This window comes from Leucoraja erinacea, chromosome 14 (assembly GCF_028641065.1).
Source record: "Leucoraja erinacea ecotype New England chromosome 14, Leri_hhj_1, whole genome shotgun sequence".
NCBI lineage: Eukaryota > Metazoa > Chordata > Chondrichthyes > Rajiformes > Rajidae > Leucoraja > Leucoraja erinaceus.
Window position 1 is genome coordinate 9,321,974 of NC_073390.1, and position 20,579 is coordinate 9,342,552.

Below are 20,579 nucleotides of genomic sequence, written 5' to 3' on the forward strand. Positions count from 1 at the left end.
GTCAGTGAGAATTCAATAGACTGGCCACAGAAGCCATAACAATTCATGGAGATTTGAAAGATTGATTTTTTAAAATGCACAAGTCAAGGATCACAATTCCCTCCCAAGAAAAAATTGCATATCAAAAGTAACAAACAACTTAAATGCTAAGCATTGTTAAAAAAAATTAGTACGCTCTTAAGAATTTGGGTATGGCAGCATTGTGATGAAGTTGCTGGATCCACGCCATGACTCTGGACAATTGATCCAGAGACGTTAGTGCAGATCCCATGAGAAAAGTTGGGGAATTTAAAGTCAAGGAATTAGTTAAACCTGGAGTTGCCAGGACAACAAACCACAAAGCTGATTGACTATTCTAAAGCCCGTTGCTAATTTTCTTCAGGAAAGCAAAGTAGCTCTTCATACGCAGCCGAGTCTGAATGTCCAGATCCACCTACATGATTAAATCTTAACTGCCTCCTCACTTTAAGGAAGATTAGAGATGTAGGATTAATGCAAGATAGACCCAAAATACTGGAGTAACTCAGTGGGACAGGCAGCATCGCTGGAGAGGAGGAATGGGTGATGTTTCCATTCGTCACCCATTCATTCTCTCCAGAGATGCTGCCTGTCCCGCTGAGTTACTCCAGCATTTTGTGTCTATGTTAGGTTTAAACCAGCATCTACAGTTCCTACCTACACATTAGGATAAATGCAAGTATTGCCAATACCAAAGCGGAGATTGATAGGCTCTTGATTAGTAAAGGCGTCGAAGGTTATGAAGAGAAGGCAGGAGATTGATCATCCAAGTTCAAATGGTGGTGTAGACTCGATGGGCTGAATGGCCTAATTCTGCTCCTCTGTCTTCTGGTCTTATAGTAGCATGAACAGATAAATAAAACACCATGGAGAAAAAAGATTTGCATCTCAAATAAATTTAATGATGGAAAGTGTTAAGATTGGTGCATCAGCATTTTCACAACAGAGTATTTAATAAATAGGCTTTGTTTTATTTACATACATTTCTCACTTGGTGCAATCTTCCAAGGTTTAATGAAATGCCAGGACTGGTGGGTTGTGAAAAGTCATTCGTATCTAATAACTTCCAAGCAGAGCAAAGTGCTTCATGTAAGACTCAGGGAACTGAAATGTGCGCCATTAGTCTTCAGATCTGCCCTTTTCCAAAAACAAGGATCTCTAGATCTGGACCTCTCACATTTTCATAAACTTGTGAACCAATTTCAATATGTACTTTTATTAAAGTGAACATGTTATTATCTGGTCATGGGATATCTCCTTATTAATCATACTCACTGAATAGATTGCTGATGTCCATGAACAGAGTATTCTGTTACAGTGTCTAAAGTTTAATCATATTGTGACCCATGCCACAAATAATGTGTTGAAGTAATTATCAAAATTAACATGTGCTTTTAAGAATTACTAGTTTAGTTTAGAGATACAGTGCGGAAACAGGCCCTTCGGCTCACCGAAGTCCGCACCGACCAACGATCCCTGCACATTAACCCTATCCTACACACACTAGGGACAATTTACATTTATACCAAGCCAATTAACCTACAGACCTGTGCATCTTTGGAAAGTGGGAGGAAACTAAAGATCTCGGAGAAAACCCACGCAGGTCATGGGGAGAATGTACAAACTCCATACAGACAGAACCCCTAGTCGGGATCGAACCCAGGTCTTTGACGCTATAAGGCAGCAATTCTACCGCTGCATCACCATGCCACCCAATGCAATCGGAAGCATTTTTTATATATTTTTAATTTATAAATATTAATCAGCAATGCAATATAAGTTCTTGCTGTTGTATTATGAGACATTTCAATTACAACAGAACAGCAAAAGTGCAGTCACACAGTTGTTAACAGTGATGATGACTTTTTTTCTGACATGGGTTCTCTGCAGGAACCCACAGTACCAGAGCGGCAGTTTAGAAAAGTGCAAGTTGTGCCCAACCTTTTGAGCATTGGCCAGTTCAAAGACTTTGTGTGCATGAATTTCCAATGTGCGCTGATGGTGGCTGAGGGTCATGTCATATGTTTAGTTTAGTTTAGTTTAGAGATACAGCGTGGAAACAGGCTCTTCAGCCCACCAAGATCACACCGACTAGTGATCCCCACACACTAACACTATCCTACACACACTGGGGACAATTTTACATTTATGCCAAGCCAATTAACCTGCAAAAATGTACATCTAGAATGTGGGTGGAAACCGAAGATCTCGGAGAAAACCTACACAGGTTATGGGAAGAACGTACAAACTCCAGACAGACAAGCAACCATAGTCAGGATTGAACCCTAGTCACTGGCGCTGTAAGGCAGTAGCTCTTAGGTCTATGTAGGTCTGTGCTGGGTAGGATGTACCCACCTGTCCTCAAGTATTCTTCCCAAGTATGTTTAGGAACAGCAAATGCTCAGGAAAGTCCTTAGAGGGAGCTCCACACTGCTGCAGGATTTTGTATAAACAGTATTGGGTTTATATTATTTTGCGAAGGGAATTGCTGCAATCCATGGAATATCCAGAACATTTCTTAATTAATTAAGTCTATTTTGTGGATGAGTACTTATATCATTATTTACTTCTTAATACATCTTGATACATTATGATGTATCTTTGTTATGATATTATTCCTATGCTTTCCCCTTGAAGCTTGAGGTAAAATGTAAACATGGCTTTGTTGGGCATGTTAATGAATACATTTTTATAGAAGAACTACAGCTATTCTCAGAACCAGGATCCAGGCCCACTATAAAATAGCCTAACTGCAAACTGCATTAAAAGACACAGCGTGCTGAAGTAACTAAAAAAACGACACAAAAGTGTTGTTTCGTAGAGTTACTCCAGCACTTAGTGGCCATTTTTGTAAACTGGCATCTACAGTTCCTTGTTTTTACGATAAACTGCATTAATTGACGATTCAATTACACTGTTATTTAGTCACATCCTTTTTTAAAAAAAAGTGTGAGCACCTGAGATATCAATGTTGAAATTCAGAGCACCATCTTCCAGCTTACAAAGTGCATGTACATGCCCAGTATTATTCTATAAATCATCTGAATGTGCTATGGCATTGTAAAGTAACAAATATCCACTACAAACTAATAGGCCCTCAGATTAACAGAAGAATATTTTAAATATTTCAGAGTGCTACATGAAAATGCCATTCATGTTTGGAGGCACTAGAAATATGTACAGTGTTATCAATGGGGATTTTAATCCAGCACCCATTCTCTGAGAGCATGACCAACACGAGCAAAGTTTAGAGTACAATCAGCGCCAAAGAAGGGGAAGGTTGGTGGCGGTAGAGCTGGTTGTTGTTCCATCTGGCTGCGAGTGAATGATGTTTCAATCAGATTATCTTGAAGCTGTACTGAAGAATCCAGCATGAAATTCCTGTATCTTCTCAATTCTCCCTCATCCCTCCAGGATCACCTCATTCAGATGGATGCTTCAACATGAAATACTAAATCGGTTTTTCGTTCCGCAAATGTTGCCTGATCTGCCGACTTATTCCAGTATTTTTTATTTTGGATTAAATGGCCTAGGTTTTTTTTTTCACCCAGTGGTCATAGACCTACTTTTGGCCTAAGTTGTGACATTGAGTAAAAGAGAATATAAATGTAGGTACACAAAAATGCTGGAGAAACTCAGCGGGTGCAGCATGGAGCGAAGGAAATAGGTGACGTTTCAGGCCGAAACCCTTCTTCAGACGTAGGTGATGTGATTATGTAATGTGATGTCTAAGACCTCACAAAGCTAGGCAGTCAACAAAGCAAACACTGAAATCAATGGTGATTTTCTCCACACTTGCAGTTTGCTACTCAGGGGCAAATATAATCGTAGCATAGTACGAATCATCAGAGGCAACAGAAGTTGTTAGATTCTGTCTGATATTTTTCCCAGGGACCTGTAGTACAGCATAGTCAATGGAGAACACCGTGGAGATACGATCATTTGGCTTCTGAAATAGAATTGAAAGAAATTGAATGTGAATAAGTATTGTGGTTAATGTGTGCATTGCATCAGAAGTTTGCAGTTCTATTTCAATTGTTTGCAAATACTGTTCGACTGAAAAGTGTTCTCTGGCCACCTCCACTTTGTCTGTCTAGGCCTACGTGATCTTCTGGTTGCTAAACACTTTAACTCCCCCTCCCATTCCCACACTGACCTTTCTGCTCTGGGCCTCCTCCACTGTCAGAGTGAGGCCCAGCTCAAATTGGAGGAACATCACCTCATATTTTGCTTGGGCAGCTTACAACCCAGCGGTATGAATATTGATTTCTCAAACTTCAAATAATCCTTGCTTTCCTTCTCTCTCCATCCCTCTTCCACCTGATTCATTTTACTATGTGTACACCTTCCCTTCAGCCAACAATGAACCACTCTATATTTATTTCATCATCACTTGCTTTGATCTATCATTTTCACTCCTTACATTCTCTTTGTACCCATCCATTTCTCCAATGTCAGGTCCTGAGTAGTCTCCTCACATCACTTATCTCTGCAAATAACTGATCAGTAATTGGCAAGAAAATGGGCTGGAAAGAACCAAGGTGATCCATGCATCTCCTGTGACTTTCTCACCCTTTATCTTACTCAGAAAAACCAATGGTTCAAGAAGAGAACTGGTCACTGTTCCAGAAAGATAGTTATGGATAGGCCATCAATGATCACCTTCCCAGTCACACTCACACCCTACAAAAACTAACATGAATAAACTTGCACAGCTTTAATCCGAAATAAATGAAAACAATAATTCAAAGCGTTCAGCAGGTCAGGAATAATTATCTTCTTTTTCTCCACATGTGATGCTTGGCTTGTTGAATATTTCCAGCATATTCTCCTTTCATGATTTGGCTTTATTTTTGGATAAAGACATGGGTAGAAAATGGTGCGGTGCAGAATCTGAACTGCCCAACAAAATATCGGCTTACTCTGACATTAATGTGTATGTTTCTAAGGTGGACTGCAGTTATCAGGACCATTGCTGACCAGATTAAGGTGATTGACAGAAACATGAAGAGAGAAGCTTTCTAATTACTGTGCCTGGAGGAATGTGAAAGTGAACATACAGGTGAATATACAGATGAATGTGTAGGTGAACGTACAGGTGAACATATAGGCGAACATGCAGGAGAATGTGCAGGTAAATGCAGGTGAGCATTCAGGTAAACGTACAGGAGAATGTACAGGACAACACACATGTGACATACAGGCGAATGTACAGATGGACATACAGGTGAATGTACAGGTGAATGTCCAGGTGAACGTACACGTGGATGTACAGTCAATGGAAATTGTGCATCATGAAGCAAAGTGGAGGAGTAAAATACATCACTGCTGTTTTTCATGGAAAATCACTGGAGTTTGAGGAAGGAGATGTCTGTAGCAACATTGCCAACTCCCCTTGTCTGACAACCCAATTCTGTGAAATATATATCAGATCAGAGAAAATAAGAATGACACACAGTCGTTTTGTTACCTACAACTTCCTCTGTACAAAATACTTGAAATACTTAACATCACAGGTGATGAAGGTCATTCAGCTCCTTCTGATATTTTGTAATTAATTTTTCAGTTTCTGGGCATAGTCAGCAATGTCAGCATTGGTTGCCCGTGAGAATATAATGGTGGGCTGTCTTCCTGAACTGCTGAAGATGTTTCAAATCAAGATTGTGTGCAGGTTCCCTCCCTCTCTCTCACTGACCTACACCATCAGCTGAGGTGTATTTACCTGACACTCGGCATCTGCTGTTGGGGGACTGGGATCAGGATCTGAAATGACAAAGAGAGATGTCAAAATTCTGATTTGAAAGCTGGGTATTGCACTAACCATCTCCAACCATTATCCAGTGGCAGAGCATTTGTAGAAATCTGGAAAAATGAAGCCATTAACGCATGTAAACTGACTTCTATCCCATCCAATTTCTGTCGGTTTAATAACTGGTGACCTTTAATGCCAACTCCTTATTCCTATATTTGCCACGTCAGTTTGTATATAACATTGCAGATCAGGCATTAGACATATTTTTGAACAAGTTAGTTGCATAGTTTGCCAAGTATTGGTGAAACTGAACAAAGAAATGATGGGTTAGTGCTGAGATCAGCTCTCCTGGCCTGTTAGAATGAATAATGTGAAGTGTTGTTACATCTTTAAATCAGAAAAAAGGCAGCTGAAGTGGAACTAACACACAAGTAGATATTGAGGTTTATGAAGAACTAAATTACCTTTTCGTTATTGACTTACTACAAGTTAATATCTTATTTCAGAAAGAATCTAATCATTATTTACTCTCATTGTCTAAGGGATTCAGAATATATTAACCTAAAAATGATGCGGAGGCAATACATTTTTTCAGGTGCATGATACCAATGAGTGGTGCTATTTAGATTGTCTGTATATATTTAACTTGTTTACGCTGTATATGAAAGCCTGATCAATGAGATAGTCATTTCAAACAGTTAATGACTGAGATACATTAACCACTGTCTATTTTTATATTTTTATCTGGCTAATTTTCTCAATCAACTAAAATATCACATTTTGCTCCATTAGTTCAGTACTTGTGCAGAAGCTGGTTTTGTGAATGACAATTAATTGATCGGATGTGGGTAAGACAGTCCAGGCCAGCATTCACTGTCCATCCCTTTATGCCCATCAAACTGTGTCTTCTCAGACTATTTCAGAGGGGTGTTCAGTCTCAGTTGCAATGCTGGGGGTTTTGACCATGTACAGAACAGACCAGGTGAGATAAAAACCAGTTAAACAGAAGCGCCTTTGTTGCAATCCAGTACCTTTTGTTGTATAATTATCATATTCATAAGTTTACGTTATAGGAACAGAATTCGGTCATAAGTGATACGAGTAGAATTAGACCATTTGGCCAAACAAGTTTACTCCGCCATTCAATCATGGTTGATCTATCTTTTCCTCTCCACCCCAACCTCCTGCCTTCTCCCCATAAATCCTTCACCCTTACTGATCAAGGATTTGTCAATCTCTGCCTTAAATATCCATCTATTCAGTTTCCCCGTTATCAATTCATTTGTGTTCGTCATACAGAAACCTGGTTTCAGTAACAAAGTTACTGTATAAAAATCATCAAATTCATTGATGTATTTTTGGGAAAGCACATCCTCTTTACTTATTCTCACCTTATTGTAACACAATTCCCAAACTAGCATGGGTGATTGCCTTCTGAAGTATCCCAGCAAGGCACTTGTTATAGTGGTGCCTGTTTACAGCATGTGGGGTTGACTAATAAATGCTGACTTTGCCATCAATGCCCATGTGTCAAACATGGATAATGGTGAACAATGGAACTGCATTCGGTCATAACAGCCTGGTCATTTTGTCACATAGAAAACATCTCATTTCATTTTAATCTGACCACACTGAAATAATTTGATTCTGAGGAAATTATAGTTTCAGCTTCTTGCGGCTTTTAGTTTATCTTTAGCGATTTTATGGTTAAAAAAAAAATCATTTTCTACCACATCTCTCCTGATGTAACGCTTCATTTTGTTCATGGTCGATGCTAATCTCATCTGATTGCAAGGTCAGCCCAGGCTAATTTTCATTCTCCTCACAAAGAAAAGTCTACCTTCCTTCTTTCTTTCTTTGTTCCTTCTTTGGTTTTTACCTGCTGTGTTAGATCCATCAACAGTGGAAAGTACTGGGGCTGGATTATGTTACCATTTTCACATATGAATAGTTCTGGTCAAATGTGTTTAATTTGTGGTCTCTGCACAATTAATGCAAAATGTTCAAGGGGAATTTAAAAAAATACATTCTAGGAGAGATTAATATTAATAGAAAATATTAAAGATGAATAAACATATTAATATGTAATTATTAATAATGAATGGATGGGCAATGTAATCAAGCCCTGTGTAGGTTTTTTAAAGAAGTTATTCTACAATCTATAACACCAACACCACTGCCTGGTTCTTTATTTTTTTAATGAAACATTGCTAAATAAACAATGCTAATAGTGCTAAAAATAATGACTATATTTGATGTGGACTGCATCAATTTATGTCAGGAATATAATCTGTAGGAAATTTATGAAGTAATAAATGACCAAAGAATGTGGGAAAAGTAATCTGCATTCCATTGTGCTTCACCGTTCGTACCATATAGCAATGGGAAATTACTTGTGCAGGTGATATAAAGTAGGAAAGATGCATCTGTTTGGAAAGCTGAGCTCTGAATATTCTGAAGATAGACACAAAAAGCTGGAGTAACTCAGCGGGTCAGACAGCATGTGTGGAGAGAAGGAATGCGTGACGTTTCTGGTTGACACCCTTCTTCAGACAGCATCCCACTTTCTATCACCCGCTGAGTTACTCCAACTTTTTGTGCCTATCTTCGGTTTAAACCAGCATCTGCAGTTCCTGCCAACACACTGAATATTCTGGTCAGGTAATAACAACCAGATTTTTTAAGGCAATAAGATTATTTACTTGAGCTGTTGAATCATTTCACCAGAAGAATAATAATCTTATGCGACTCACCTTGTTTTTTTGGTCGGTATCTGATTAAAATGAAAATTAATATACAGATGATGACAAAAGCAGCTATCACTGCTGCAACGATTATCTCAATTTTGCCTTTTTTTGATAACTCTGTGACATTTTTTGTACTGTTTTTTTGTTCTGAAGCATTCTGCTGTCCTTCTGCAAAAAAAATGAACAATATTTCATTTAATTTAATAACAACAGCATAAAATGTAATGAGTTTAATTTAGTTCATGTATTGTATTTAATTCAAAAGAAAATCCCAGTTAACATGTCCTACTCTATTGAAGCTGAGACTAGCACCTATTTGTCTGGAATTAAGATTGGTTTTTGATTCAATTGTATTCTTATTTGTAATCTGCAGATTGAATATTCAATGAATGTCAAATTTAAATATTTTTGCCTCAACTTGCAGCAGTGATCTTAACATGAGTATTGGTCATGAGTCAGTATTGTAATCACGAGTGAGTAGTGAAATGTGGTGGACACTGCCTGGTCCATCAGAGGAACTAACCTCCTGTGTAGATAAATGAGCAAATGCACTGCAGGAATTAAATGTTAGTTTACTTATACTAATCCTTTCCTGATGAGCAAATTAGACTTGGTGACCCTGTAATCCTGCCGATAATGTTCAAAGGTTCAAAGGTTCTTTATTGGTCACATACACCAATTGGTGTAGTGAAATGCGTATTGCCAGATAAGTCTTATGTTAAGACTAAAATGGATTATGGAAAAAGGTGGTAAGAATGATAACTTTCCAAGACCGGTTATTTAAGAAAAAAATTTAAGAAAAAGATTCACACCCTGTCTGAAGAAGGGTTCCGACCAGAAATGTCACCTATTCCTTTTTTCCAAAGATGCAGCCTGACCCTCTAAGTTACTCCAGCTTTTTGTGTCTGTCATCTTATTTATACGCTGCTCGCTACAAAAACGTCATTTTAATGGCCAAAGTGAGTCTTTCCCTTTACTGATAAACTCCAAAGTGTTACAGTGTGGCTAATGGACAAAATCGTTACCCATGCTGGTAACCATAATAAATGTATGAAGAAAGTTATTCTTTGCTACTCATCAGACTGGTTATAAAGCAAAGAATAGAGCAACAAAATAATAATGCACAAAATAAAATGCTGGATGAACTCAGTGGGAAAAAGAGCATCTATGGAGTTAAAGGGGTGGTTGGTGTGTCAGGCTGAGACTCTGAATTACGACTCATAGAGGCACGCAGGTCGAAACAAATGATGGGTCAGGGGAGGGAAATTAAGTAGATGAAAGCAAATGGGGGGGGGGGGGGAGGGAGTGGGAAGGATAGAAAAAGAGGTAGGTGATAAGTGGAAACGGGTAAATGAAGAATGGTGGGCAGATGGAACCAAGTGGGTGAGGTTGATGAATCTGGTTACTGAGAGGCGGGGTTGAAAATGAAGGAGGATGCTAAAATAGAGTGAAAACTATTACCCATTCTATCAAAAGCTGGAAAACAACTATAAAGGCTTTGGAAACAAATAAAGATTGGGGCAGCACGATGTCACAGCTGAAAGAGGTGTTGCCTCACAGCTCTCGTGCACTTAGTTTGACCCTGACCTCTGGTGTTGGCTTTGTGGAGTTTGCATGTTCTCCAACTGGCATATGACTTTCCCATGGTTCCTTCTACAATCCAAAAGATGTCGCAGGGCATGATAAATTGCCCCTGGTGTGTAGGTGAGTGAGTGGAGTTGAATAGGAATATTGGGCAAATAAAATGGGATTACTGTAGGATTACTGTAGGACTGATGATCACAGTCAGTTTGAAGGGACTTCTCTGTGCTGGGTGACTCTAAGATTATAACCCCCTTCCTGTAAAGTAATGAGTGCATGCTTTAAAGGAAATGTATGTCACTTTGCATTTTGATAAAACCTATAGCCTGCAGACAATATTATATCAATCTTCATTTGTTGTACTGCTTCCTGTCATACTATAGAGATACTTATCGAACAAGAAATCTTTAGCAAATATCGAAAATAAAAATCTAATGGCTTGTAAAGTCTAAATTTCCCCAGCGATTGAGCTGTGAAAACTATTTCCTTTGCTAGAGTATCATGGTATCTGTTACTTGAATAAATTGTGACTCCAGCATTAGTTTGCTCAGTCTAAGTCCTTCATTGTCAAGTATTTTTTATTGTAAATAGTATTTACAATGACAAGGATATTTGGAATGTTGTGTTAGGTCATGATTTAGTTAAAATTCCACAACTGACAAGTCCTGGTTATATCAGGTATAAATGGAATTTTGGGCAAGTGGATATTATGTTGAGTGAAAAATTACGAATTTCAATCGAAAACGTCTTTTCCTGTTATTTTACACAGTGTGTGGTTTGAAAAACCACGGAAACTGTTCTCTCCTTTAAAGGCTTAAGGCAACATTAGCTCATTGGACATTTATGTACTCATGCCCACATATGTGAACTAATGAATGGAATAGACATTGAGAGAGAATGAATCTAGAGGTTGTTTGTCAGTGTAGTTAAGTTATGACTTATGACTCACAGGCAACATTTACAGATTTATAGAAGTACCTAATTATGAATAATAATGAGTAATAGCTTCAGTGAGTAAGGTTAATTTATTGTTTTTCCACCGGAGTTTTCATTTCAATTTTGCCATTTGCCTGACGTGTTAGTGCTCAGAATTATTGCTTTCTTACTGTTCAAACATTTCCAAACTTTTATGCAATTTACATTTACTCAAATGTTCTTAAACACAGGCAAACAAAACGCTTACATTTTGGTTGGATTCACTCCATAGTGTATCGATGAATGTGATTAAAGCAAGAGGGGAGGCCTGTTAAGTTTAGATTCAAGATTTAAGATTCAAGAGAGTTTATTGTCATGTGTCCCTGATAGGACAATGAAATTCTTGCTTTGCTTCAGCACAACAGAACATAGTAGGCATGACTACAGAATAGATCAGTGTGACCATATACCATTATAAAAATATATACACACATGATATGAATAAATAAACTGATCAAGTGCAAACAAAAGATAATGGGCTATTAATGTTCAGAGTTTTGTCCGAGCCAAGTTTAGTAATTATAAACAAAGAATATATACCTGGCGACTTAGTCTGCCAAAAATATTGAATACCATGTTATTTATAAGCAACAAAAATACACCAAATGCTGGTGTAACTCAGTGGGCCAGGCAGCATCTCTGGAGAACATGGATAGGTGAAGTTTCAGGTCGGGACCCTTCTTAATGCTCACTGAAGATCCCAGTTCATATAGCACTTTGTCATCATTTTGGCCAAGACTGGAATAAAGTATTGACTCCACCCTTTCATTTTCAAAATGTTATAGATTACTTTTATTATTACTACTACTACTACTACTACTACTACCACTACTAATATAAATTGTTACTTTTTCTTTAAGGAATAAGTCTTAATTTAGGAATCACAATGTGTCCACTGAGGAGAGTGTGTGTGCTAAATATAACAATGAAATAATAACACAAAGTACTGGAGTAACTCAACGGGTCAGCTAGCTTCTCTCTAGAACATGGATAGACAACATTTTGATTTGGGATTGTTCTTCAGATTGGTTGTAGTAGGAGGGAAAAAGCAGGAAAAGAGATGGGGGTGCTTCAGTGTGCCTGTGTTGAAGGTTATTTTGAAATGGCTCCAAAGGGAAAATTCTTCATACCAATTTCTATTGTTCCACTCGCAAGAAGACCACACCAGAAGCAAATTCAGTCTGTATTTTAATGAAGTTACTAAAAAACTCAGCCCAAGCAACTGAGGATAATATGTTTTGATTCACAAGGTATTACCTCGACAAACTCATTTAAATACCTATGCAAACCAACTTTCTCTTTAAACTGGAGGCAAGGCCAACCGAACCCTGAAAGCACAAAGAGACCTATTGTCCTGCTAATTAAATGCATTGGATTGCATGGGTGAAATTAGGGTATTTTAAAAATAGTTTTATAGAATGAGTCATTTGTTCATGGAAATGAAAATCTCAGAATAAATGTTAGAATTTTGTTATGGTGGAAATATTAAAGAATAATTGAGAAACCCATATTTACTTCAAAAGGTGAACCTTTTGAATTGGTGCAAATAAAGATTTCCAACTCAGGATCTCATTGTGTGTGTGCGTGTGAATATTTGTATATACAGTGCATTGAGAAAGTATTCAGACTCCTTCACTTTTTTCACATTTTGTTACATTACAGCCTTATTCTAAAATTGGTTACAGTCATTTTTTTTTATCATCAATCTACGCACAATACCTCATAATATAAAAGCGAAAACAGGTGTTTAGTAATTATTGCAAAATAATTAAAAATAAATAACTGAAATATCACATTTACGTAAGTATTCAGACCCTTTGCTGTGACTCTCAAAATTGAGCTTTGGTGCATTGTGTTTCCATTGATTATCCTTGAGATGTTTCTACAACTTGATAGGAGTCTACAAGTGGTAAATTAAATTGATTGTACATGATTTGGAAAGGCACACACCTGTCTATATAAGGTCCCACCGTTGACAGTGCATGTCAGAGCAAAAAACAAGCCATGAAGACGAAGGAATTGTCTGTAGACCTCCGAGACAGGATTGTGTTGAGACACAGATCTGGGAAACGGTATAAAACATTTTTTGGAGCATTGCAGGTCCCGAAGAGCACAGTGGCCTCAGTCATTCTTAAATAAAACTTTGAAACCACCAGGACTCTTCATAGAGCCTGGCCAAACTGAGCAATCGGGGGAGAAGGGCCTTAGGATAGAGACTTACTAACATATTCAGGGAGGTGACCAAGAACCCGATGGTCACTCTGACAGAGCTCCAGAGTTCCTCTGTGGAGATGGGAGAAACTTCCAGAAGGACAACTATATCTGCAGCACTCCACCAATCAAGCCTTTATTGTAGAGTGGCCAGACAGAAGCCACTCCTCAGTTAAAGGCACATGACAGCCCGCTTGGAGTTTGCCAAAAGGCACCTAAACAAAATTCCCTGGCCTGATGAAACCAAGATCGAACTCTTTGGCCTGAACGCCAAGTGTCACGTTTGGAGGCAAACAGGCACCGCTCATCACCTGGCCAATAACATAATCTACGGTGAAGCATGGTAGTGGCAGCATCATGCTGTTGGGATGTTTTTCAGTGGTAGGAACTGGGAGACCAGTCAGGATCGAGGTAAAGATGAACGGAGCAAAGTATAGAGAGATCCTTGATGAAAACCTGCTCCAGAGCGTTCAGGACCTCGGACTGGGGCGGAGGTTCACCTTCCAACAGGGCAATGACCTAAAGCTCACGTCCAAGACAACGCAGGAGTGGCTTTGTGACAATTCTGTGAATGTCCGTAAGTGGCCCGGCTAGAGCCCGGACTTGAACCCGATCGAACATCTCTGGAGGGACCTGAAAATAGCTGTACATCAACACTCCCCATGCAACCTGACAAAACTTGAGAGGATCTGCAGAGAAGAATGGGATAAATTATCCAAATACAGGTGTGCCAAGCTTGTAGTGTGATACCCAAGAAGACTTGAGGCTGTAATCACTGCCAAAGGTGCCTCAATAAAGTACTGAGTAAAGGGTCTGAATACTTATGTAAATGTGATATTTCAGTTATTTATTTTTAATTATTTTGCAAACATTTCTAAACACCTGTTTTCACTTATTTTATTGTGGGCTATTGTGTGTAGATTGCTGATAAAAACAAATCAATTTAATCCATTTTAGAATAAGGCTGTAACGTAACAAAATGTGGGAAAAGTGAAGGGGTCTGAATACTTTCTGAATGCACTGTATATATATTGCACTCCCTGAAAGGCCTTCTACCCTCTCTGGACCTTTTTATTTCTAACTGCTGGCGTGACATCAACCGTCTCAACTTTTCCACTGCCCTTGCCTACTCTAACCTCACCCCCCTTTGAACGTACAGCCCTCCGCTCACTCTGCAGCAACCCCAACATTATCATCAAACCCGCCAACAAGGAAGGTGCCGTGTTAGTCTGGCGTGCTGACGTTTGCTGCACTGAGGCCAGGCACCAGCTCTTGGACACACCCTCCTACCTATCCTTGGAGCATGATCCCAGAGATGAGCATCAGGCCATAATCTCACAGACCATCTCTGATTTTATCACTTCTAGGAGTCTAAAGACGGGTCTCGACCCAAACCTTCCCCAATTCCTTCTCTCCAGAGATGTGGCCTGTCCCGCTGAGTTACTCCAGCTTTTTGTATCTATCTTCATTTTAAACCAGCATTTGCAGTTCCTTCCTGGGATGGGAGATTGCAACCTTCACGTGGTCCACCCTGTTTCGACTAATGCAATCAACCCGACGTGCACAAACAAATAGATCGAATAGAACAGGTTGACCTACAACTTTAGGCTGTGCATGCCATACGCAAGAAGAGGTTCCTTCCTACGCACACATATAATATATCATATATTATATATATATATATTTCTATATTACTAAAAGTCTGATCTTGACCGCTTTTGGCCCACTGTGCTGCGATTTCCAAGCAGCGCCACCTACGGTCGTCATTTTTGTTCTCCTCGCTCAGAGCCCACGTCTGCCTTCCTGGACCAGAGGATTTTTCCCATCGATGAAAAATCAGACATATTTATGTTTTTTTTTAAATCACCATTCTCTCTGCTGCCCCCGCTGGAGGGAGGGGGTGGGACTATAAAACCAGGAATTGGTGTACCTCACTCAATCTCTGCAAGATGGAGGTCACGCCTCTCTAAGCTCTGAATAACACTGAACACATGTCTACTCAACTGTGAGTGCCCTTAATGTGGTTTGAAAATGAAAATATGGTTGGTTTGAAGTAAAAAGGAACTGCCTGCAAATGGTTGTTTGGGGGGTTTGGGTTGAAGTAAAAAGACTCTCTCTCTCTCCCCTCCTCTCTCTCCCCCCCCCCCCCCCCCTCTCTCTCTCTCTCCTCCACTCTCCTCTCTCCCCTCTCTCTCTCTCTCCCCCTTCCCACCCCCTCCCTCCCTTCCCCCCCTCCTCCCCCTCCCCCTTCTCCTTCCTTCCCCCCCCTCTCTCCCCCCTCTCATCTCCCCATCTCCTCCCCCCCTCCCCTCCCTCCCCTCCCCTCCCTCCCCCTCCTCCCCCCTCCCCTCCCACACCCCCTATCCCTTCCCTCCACCCCCCCCCTGCTCCCACCTCTCCCCCTCACCCTCCCCTCACCTCACCCCCTCTCAGCACCCCCCTCTCTCCCCCCCCCTCACTCAGCACCCCCCTCTCTCCCCCTCCTCTCCTCCCCCTCTCCCCCTCCCCCCTCCTCCCCCCCCCCTCCCCCCCCCCCTCCTCTCCCTCCCTTCCCCCCTCCCTCTTCCCCTCCTCCCCCCCTCTCTCTCTCCCCTCTTTTTTTTCTCCCCCTCCTCCCCACTATCCCCTCCCTCTCCTACCCTCCCTCTCCGACCCCCCCCCCTCCCCTCCACACCCCCCATGATAATTTTATACCTTCCCCAAATAATAATCTTGATACATGGATTACAGGTTACCTTGCAGTTCATGGAGTAAAATCCAATGGACTGTTTCTTTCTCTTAATTCAATATTTAGTTATATAATGTGTCATAGTTAAAGTAACTGGACAGACAGAACAATGCAGACACACATTATTGACAACTCCACCAGCAGATCAGGATGTGTATCTGAGACATTCACCACAGCTATACAGTGAGCCGTATATACATTATGTGCCTAAATACATTCAAGTTTTAATACATGGAACGATTTATCATGCAATTATTTGGATGCTAGAAATGGTTGCAGACATACCTGTAAAGATAACAGTGATGTTTGTTTTATTTGCTTTCTTGATGTTAACAATATCTGCAACTGAAAGCAGTTCACAACCATACGTTCCAGAGTCATTCTTCTTCAGTTGCTGAATTGACATTTGCGCTATGTTCGTGTCAAAGTTCCAGAACAATTGAATTTGGTCTTTAGCAGATATGTTACTGGTCTTCAAACGGATTTCTCCAACCTTGATTGGATTCCCCGATATATACTTGTACCACACCAGGCCCATGTCATCAGTGAAGTTTACCTTTGATAGCGCACAGTAAATGGTAGCTGATTCCCCATAGTTCTTCTTTATGGTTGTTGGGTACTGTGACAGAGTGAGAGATTCACCTACCAATAAAAACAACAGATAGTGGGATGAGGAAGATTATTGTCTTTTTACGGTTTATAAATGTGGTCAGTTAGCAGTCAAGCCAAATGAATTCATTTCATGCCATTCAACCTTAACGAATAAATTAATTATCAAAATGAACCAAAATTGTATGGGTGGTTACCAGTAACCATTCTCCATTCTCTGACTCATAAAGCAGGATGGTTCATGACTTCTGACATCAATTGATTACATTGATCTCTGCTGTAGTGTTCTTTTTCTAGAAATCGAATACAATGAAAGCCCTCAAGAAGATGTATATAGCCAGATATTCATATACTTATTAAACCTCTGATCTTGTTAGTGTGTATATGTGGTTGTCTTTACATCTTTGCAAAAACACTATGCGGTAACAATTACATTTTTACGTATTCCAGTTGACATTTTTCCCGTCGAGGCTGGGATCACCTTATCTGAACATTTCATACTTTATTTCTCGACATTACTGATTAAAGTTTAAAAACATCAAAAGACTTTGAAATTAAAAAGCACCAGCTTCAAATGATGACATCACAATGGCTCAGCTAGCAGAGACCACCCTGAATGAAATTTCATCCTATATTTGACACGTTATTTGCAATTATAGCTTTAAAAATGCCAACTTTCACAAGATTTTTACATATTCTGATTCACATTTTCCCCTTCGTGGCCAAGATCACTTTCACTGAACATTTTATGATTTATTTCTCGATTTATTACTGATTAATTACCTTGAATTTCAAACTGACCAGCTTCAAATGATGACGTCACAATGGCTCGACTATCAGAGGGATGGCGAATTGCTATTGCAACGCGCAGGGCAAGTGCAATTGGAATTTTTTTTTAAAGATCACTGCTGAGGAAGGCAAGGGCAGGGCTGGAATCTTACATTCGTGAACGGCTTGAGTTGGAGGACTTAAGTCGAGAAATAAAGCATAAAATGTTCAGTGAATGTGATCTCGGCCGCAAGGGGAAAAATGTGAATCAGAATATGTAAAAGTCTTGTAAAAGTTGGCAGTTTTAAAGCTATAACCAGGTAGGAACAGGTGCATTGGGGGAGCAGACCTAACGGGTCTGCAGTTGGTCTGGTAACAAATAAAACTGGGTATACAGGCCTCACTTTTTATGTAGGGGTTACATTCTTGAAATGTGGCGCACAATTTGACAACACATAAATTAAACATATATGTGACTTCGTTGCCAGGTGTATATTTGAGTGCATTATTCCAAACATAATAGTGTGTAAATCATGCTTTGGAATTAAATGCACGTGCGTTATTCCAAAAATGCATAAATCAAACATGTGTAAACTGTGAAGTGCATCTACTGGACATCTATACCAAAAGTAGAAAGTTCTGAAAACACAGTTCAGGGAGCAACTGTGGAAAAATAAACTAAAATAGCATTCCAGATCAAAGAAATGAAGTTTGCTTTGAGTTGCAGACAAGGTGGGAAAGGAAAGCATAATGACAAAATGAATATTTCTAATAGGGTGTGGCTAGAGTTGTTAGAGTCATCCAGGTTAATGAGGACAGCTAAAGAGAGGGACAGTGAAAAAGGGAACATTAAACTGATATCAAGGCAATTGGAGAAGGAGAATGCAAGCAAGTCAATGAAAAGATGCAAAATGCAGAGCTGTAGGAAATGCAAAGATGATGCTAATGGAGATGGATAAATTGAGATAATCAACAGGTTCCTATAGATGGACACAAACATTTGGAGTAACACAGCGGGCCAGACAGCATCTTTGGATAAAAGGAATAGGTGACTTTTCAGACTCTACCCGAAACGTCACCTATTCCTTTTCTCCAGAGATGCTGTCTGACCCGCTGAGTTACTTGAACTTTTTGTGTCTATCTTTGGTTTAAACCAACATCTGCACGATAGATGCCTATAGCAGAACTGGATAATTTTTATAAAATTAGAAAAAATGAGTTACTTGGAGTTGTAGAAATCAGTGTTTGGTCCAGATGGCTGCAAAGTGCCCAGACACAAGACGTGATATTGCTGGTCAAGCTGATGTTGGGCCTCATTATAACCATATGGGAGTCACAGACAGAAAGGTCCAAATTAGGTATCAGGTGGAGAATTAAAGTCACTAGCAATAGGAAGATTACTCCAATACATTGGGACAGAATATGTTTGACCTTGAAGGATAACTGCGTTTCTCTTTACACATATGCTGTGTGACTTGCTGAGTGTGTCCAGCATATTCTGTTTTTATTTAATAACCTTGTTTTATAACTACAGTTAACTTATCCTCATTTATTTTCAAAATAGGTCTGTACTGTAAAATTGGCATGCATACATATTTCATACATACATATTTCAGCAAGTATATATGAACAATTTTGCTGAAATATGTGAGATTGAGTTAAGGACATTTTCTTTAAAAGTACCCTTTAATGTTAAGTAACATACTGTTTGTTGAACAAAGATTGAACCCAGGCAATACATGTCTGAATAGTCAAGTGGTATGAGCTATGATTTCCTTTTGATACAATTGTTAAATTACTACAATTAACAGGCAAATAAATCAATCACATTTCCACGATAGTGCTCCTGTTATTGCCATGTTATTTCCATGGTGGTACAGCATGTGAAAGCTGCCATCATATTACAAATAAAGAGTGGGTGACAATGAAGATCAAACTGTTGCATACTTTTCTTTTCAAAATGTTGCTGGCATACTTTGATAAAATTGCATTAAAACAATGATGTTTCATCTTATGCAATGCACATTCTACTACATAGTGAATTACCACATGTTTAGGATTTGGCAGGAAAACATATAATATGCATATATAAGGTTTAAGGTATTAATCAAAATATTAAATGTAATCTGTGGAATGGTGAATTGTTATCAGGATTTCATTTATTGTTTATTAATGCAATAATTTGTGGAGAGATTTATCTACAACATTGTTAGCATGTTTCCACTAGTGGGAGAGTCTGGGTTTTAAAGGGCACAGCCTTAAAATAACAGGATGTACCTTTAGAAAGGAGATGAGGATGAATTTATTTGGTCAGAAGGTGGTGAATCTGTGGACTTAATTGCCACAGAGGGCTGTGGAGGCCAAAACATTGGGTATTTTAAAGCGGAGATTGATATATTCTAGATTAGTACAGGTGTCAAAGGATATGGGGTTGAGAGGAAAAGATAGAACAGCCAAAATTTAATGGTGATGACCCGAATGGCCTAATTCTGCTCCTACGACTTATGAACATGAACATGAGAATTAAAATAGAGTTTAATAGAGTGGGCGGACTATTGTTAGAAAGGTTGGCATGCTCAATACACAAAGAATATTAACTACCCATATAAGATTTTACGATCAGGGAGGAAATCATGTACGAAAAATGATTGTTAAGATAGTACTCTTCAATTAAAAAATTGTAACCTATTTAGCCGAACTTGAAAAGCAAATGTTTGTGGCCCTGGTTACCAGCTATGGCTAGGCTTTGAAGGAGTTGGTCATTGTCTTCAGAAAGCAGGGTAGAGTACACACCTCAGTCTGCATCATTGGCAAGGGAGGAAAGAAAGATGATGAAGCTACATGCTTAAACATTGTGTCTAATGTTATGACATTCCAGAATGTGACAGATAAGATTTACGTCTATGATGTAATCGGGTTTCTTGCTTGTAACTAACGAATATCAGTGGAATTGCAAAACTAAATTATCCCATTGAATTGATTGCCAGCAGTTCAGATTAACCATTAAAAAAAAATGTAATCCGTATTAATATTCATTCTGTAGCAATGTTACAAAATTTTGAGATTTTAAAAATCAAGTCTGCAATTTATCCCATCAGATAAAGCGTAAAAATAAGTTTAATTTGACACCTAATTCACTTTCATATCTCAAGTATTTAAAACGTTATGGCCATTTTCATACTCGGAAATT

The 20,579-nt window shown here is 39.2% G+C and overlaps 1 protein-coding gene across 1 annotated transcript in view; it reads right to left on the minus strand.

Annotated features, from left to right (window-relative positions):
* Positions 1-212: 212 nt before the first annotated feature.
* Positions 213-20,579, minus strand: part of LOC129703245 (programmed cell death protein 1-like) — a 28,743-nt gene continuing 8,376 nt past the window's right edge. Inside the window, exons 2-5 of the mRNA XM_055645557.1 lie at positions 16,298-16,654; positions 8,524-8,685; positions 5,741-5,781; positions 213-3,967 (exon numbers count right to left, since the gene is read on the minus strand). Coding sequence (XP_055501532.1) covers positions 3,824-3,967; positions 5,741-5,781; positions 8,524-8,685; positions 16,298-16,654 — 704 coding nt within the window. The 3' untranslated portion in view covers positions 213-3,823. The remainder of the gene's footprint in view (positions 3,968-5,740; positions 5,782-8,523; positions 8,686-16,297; positions 16,655-20,579) is intronic.